The following is a 4,627-nucleotide window of genomic DNA, read 5'->3' as shown; positions in this document are numbered from 1 at the left end:
GCGGGAGGGGAGACGTGAGTCCTCACTGTCCCCTCCCCCAGGAACGTCCAAGTCACCCCACTCCAGATGCCGCTGTTCCTCTCTGCATCTACCAGCTGACTTTCTGTAAGCCTTCTCTCGTCCTGTTCCTCTTCCTCTCTTCTGTCCCTGTTTTGGAGCATATCCTTGTGGACTCATGGATTCTTTTTTCCTCTTTTTTGTTTTTTTAAATGTGTTATAATTCATTACCAAAAGCTAACCGTATTTTAAATGTCAAAGACACCTCACACGTATCAAAGCAAAAACAGAACAGGCCACTTAATCCGGTATCATCAACTAGATCTAACAGACATACACAGCACATGCTCCATACACATTCTTCTCAAGTGCCCGTGGGACATTTTCCAGGATAGACCATATTGACGTTTCAACAGATTTTAAAATATACATGTTATGTGAAGTATGTTCTCTGATCACAATGGGATGAAGGTAGAAATCAATAACTAAAGGAAAACTGGGAAATTCACACATTTTTGGAAATTGAACAACACACTTTTACACAACCAATGGATCAAAGAAGAAATCACAAGGGAAATTAGAAAATACTTAGAGACAAATGAAAACAAAAACACAACAAACGAAACCTTATGGGACGCAGTGAAAGCACTGCTAAGGGGGAAGTTTACAGCTACAGATGCTCACGTTAAAAAACAAACAAACACGGAAGAGCTCAAATCAACAACCCTTAAAACTTAAGGAACTAGAAAAAAAGAACAAATTGAACCCAAAGCTAGCAGAAAGAAGTCATATTACAGCATTGAAAAACAGAGAACAGAAAAATACAGAAAATGAATGTTTAATATGTATACTTTTAAACTTTTCCCTGTATATCGAAGAACATATCCATCTAGTATTGATCCATATCAAATATATCCCTAAACAGAATTTAAAAAAAATAAAAATGGTATCACACTACACATATTTCTCAGAAACTTTCTTTTTTTCACTTAATACATTGTGGAAATCCTTCCATGCCAAGCAGTTTGAGAATGGATACCTTCACCTGCTCAGAGAATAGATGCTAAATAAACTTTTGAGAGCTTAGATGATGAGCTTCTGAGTTCATATCGCAAAGTAAGCTTAACTCTGATACCAAAACCTGACCAAGAGCACTCAAAGGAAACTATCAGCCAATCACTCATTGTGTGGAATAATAAAGCTCTTTTGATGAACGTTTATTGACATGAGAAAGAATCAAAACTGAATGAAAGAGCAGGTTACAGAACAAGATGTATAGGATACCATTTCGTCCAATGGGCTCACAGTACATCGTTTTGTTTTAAACGTGTTTCATATATATTATATTATATGTGTGTGTGTATATATATGTGTATATATATGTGTGTGTGTATATGTACATATATACATATGTATGTGTGTATATATATGTGTATGTACATATATGTGTATATATATATGGCTGAAAGTTTATAACCACTGTTACTAACCTGGTATATTGCAGGGTGATAGGATTCTGAGTGAGTCTTCCCACTTTGTATTACTTTTCTTATGATAGGGTAAGAAAGAGGTGTGGTTTTTTTTTCCAAGTAAAAATATTGTGAGATTTGACTACATACACTTCTTGAATTAGCTAACTGGTAAGCTATAGCAAGGACATGAGCACGTTTACAGCATAAGACGCAGTTTATTTCTTTCACTTCTTCTGAAATGCTATCACCTCTCATTTGACTAAATGCAATTTAATTTAGTTCCACACTTACAGCTTACTCCCATGTGGATGGCACCAGGAGTGTGACTACAAAGATGACTAGAACATATTACTGGCGTGAAATAAGTGAATAAGGAGGGGGGAACCCATTAGGACCTGTTCAGCTAGAAATAAAACTTCTTTTTGGATTAAAAAAATATGTAACAGCAAAGGCAATTTGCACTACCTTAGATTAAATTCAGTTTACTTATGGAGCTCTGCTTTCTTTGCTTGTCATTGCTTTCTGGAATTCAGCCTAGGAAAGTAGTATATGTCACCATGTGTGCTAGTTTATAATTAGAACAAACGTGAGGACTTATAAGAAACAGACCTATTGGCAAAAAAACATTTAGTAAAACTCTAGAAAAGGCAGTCAAGAGAAAGGAGGAGGAAGAGATCCATTCTGGAAATTAATTTAATGCCAAAGAAAAAGAAGACATTTAAAAAATATAAAAGGCAATCATTATGTCCTTGGGATGGTTATATTTCGGGAGTGCATGCAAATGTACTTGCTACTGGATTACCCTCTATTTGAAAGGATGAGTGTCGTAGGTATAAATAGAAGCTAAGGTCAAGAAGCTAAAGGCAGAAAAACTCACCTGTCCAGCAGGGACTGATAAGCATGTGAAATAATACTCTCTCCTTGTAAGGCTGCAATTATGCCCCTGACCCGAGTCTGAGATCCAGAGAAGAAGGGAGGGGGAAAAGTCGAAGGAACCAAGATTGCCCTTCTCACAAATCTTAAACCTGTCGGAGCCTTCACCAAACTTTGCTATGATAACACTAACACACAGTAGTCTTATCTCTAAGATCTCTGAGCCCATAGGGAACCTTCTCTCCACATTCGATGTGTTTCCAACTGAGCATGAACACTCTTAGAAGTGGTTGGCCTAAACACTAAAAACCAACATCCTGTTCCTCTCACTGTAGAGTCCAGAGTTTCTGAGAAGCCTTTCCTAGAGGCAAGAATTAAAAAGCAAACAGGTAGAGGGTCACCCCTAGTTTGAAGAAGTTGGAAAACTGCTGGTAAGAGTACTAGTTAAGGGCTTTGTAGTCACTCTAGCTGGTTTTGAATCACATCATGGCCACTTACTTTCTTCATGACCTTGGACCATTTTCTTAACCATGCTGTCCCCCAGTTTCTTTATTTAGAAAACAGGGATTATAATAGTGACACAATCTATCTCAGAGGGTTAAATGAAGAGTCAATGAATATGCTTTAGAACAGTGCTTGATGTGCAGCAAATGCTCAATAAGTATCAGCAGTTATTCAAAGAACTGCACCAACTTTTAAATGTCCCCTCACATTCGGTACTATCTTCCTAAAGTTGCCGCGCACAGACTTATTGACTTGACTTTGCTTTGGATTATTTGATAGATGGTGCCTCATTTTTCAAATTTGCATTTCTATAATTACCGTGGAAGCAAATGGTTTTCAAATTTTTGTCCCAGTTGTGATTTTTCTTTTTTAATCTATTTCAACTGTCCAGTTGTGCTATTATTAGCTATCTTACCTACAATTTTGATGCAATAACTATAATTAGCCCAGTTTATACCACATTATCAACTTATGAACAAGATTTTTGTTCATAAAAATCTTACTAGTGTCCCAAGGACATTAAAGAGCTGGAATTATCTGTCCCACGTGTTCTAAATCTTTGAAATAAAGCCATGGAGACCGAGCACAGTTGCTGTGATATAAATATGACCTTCCACGAAAAAGCATGTCATGGCCAGAAATGAAATTCAAAGCAGCCGGTTGGGTTTCAGAGCCCACATCGCTAGAATATGCTGCCTCTCTGGTTATGGGGAAGTAAATATAGACCGGGCTGATTCTGTGAACACATTTCATTTAATTTTGCCCATCTCTGCTCATTTCCCAGCAACAGAAACTAGATCGCCCTAGTTATAAGTAGGTCTGCTTTCTCCTTTCCCATCCTCCTCAGAAATTTCCCTTCTTTTCAAGGCTAATTTTTCCACCTTTGCCCTTGAGTTCATCCCCTTACTCTCTAGCTGGACTAGCTCTCTTTTCTTTCTGGTGACTGCAACATCTCCAATTCTACTGGCACCTTCTCCTGGCACCCAGAAGTACTTAATTATTTTCCCTAACTGCAAAAATGTCCTCAACCCCGTGTCAGCCTTTAAGTGTCCCCTTTTCTCCTTCCTTCCTGTCACAGTATCTTCGCTCCTCTCCCTTATCTCTTATGAACACTGAGCACCTCCATGGCACTGAGCACCTCAAAGGCCACTGGCTGGTGACCTCCCAACTGCCAAATACAAAGAACCTCTTTCCGTCATCTTATGCGACCTCGTTGGGCGTGATGGCTGACCACTCTTTCTCTGACACTCTTTGCCTGGGTGTTGTGATGCAGTTTTGTAATTTATCGCCTCTTTCTACTCTTTCCTTTCCAGTTTCCCACGTGGCATGTCCTCGTCTGTCCCCACCTTTCAGCTTTGATATTCTTAGGGTTCCATTCTTGGCTCGTGGCTTTTTCCCTCCCAACCCACTCTCTGCATGATCTCGTCTGTTCCCATGATTTTAGCTAATGCTGGTGACCTCCAAATCTGTATCGCCAGCCCTCATCACCCTTCGTAGCATAATTTATGTTTCAGAGAGCCAAATGTCTACTGGAAACCTTCTCCTGGACTCCCACAAACACATCAAACTGAGCCGACTACATCGCCTTCCCTAGAACCTCCTTTGACTTATTATGAAGGAAATTGCTGCTACCTTAACAACAAACAAAACAAAAACCCTGCTCCTTGTCTACCTTGGGAAGAATTTTGGTCGAAGGTTTAAACTTCCATTTGTAGTTATCTACTGCTGTGTAACAAACCCACTTCAAACCTGAGTGGCTTAAAACATCACAAATGTGTCAT

The 4,627-nt window shown here is 39.0% G+C and overlaps 1 protein-coding gene across 1 annotated transcript in view; it reads right to left on the bottom strand.

Moving 5' to 3' along the window:
• Window positions 1–161, bottom strand: part of BTBD1 (BTB domain containing 1) — a 29,721-nt gene extending 29,560 nt beyond the window's left edge. Inside the window, exon 1 of the mRNA XM_011376101.2 lies at window positions 27–161. Coding sequence (XP_011374403.2) covers window positions 27–161 — 135 coding nt within the window. The remainder of the gene's footprint in view (window positions 1–26) is intronic.
• Between the last annotated feature and the right edge of the window lie 4,466 nt (window positions 162–4,627).

Source organism: Pteropus vampyrus, unplaced genomic scaffold (assembly GCF_000151845.1).
Source record: "Pteropus vampyrus isolate Shadow unplaced genomic scaffold, Pvam_2.0 Scaffold286, whole genome shotgun sequence".
Classification (NCBI taxonomy): Eukaryota; Metazoa; Chordata; class Mammalia; order Chiroptera; family Pteropodidae; genus Pteropus; species Pteropus vampyrus.
Note: the sequence above shows the minus strand (reverse complement) of the source record. Positions and strands in the feature narration are given on the sequence as shown.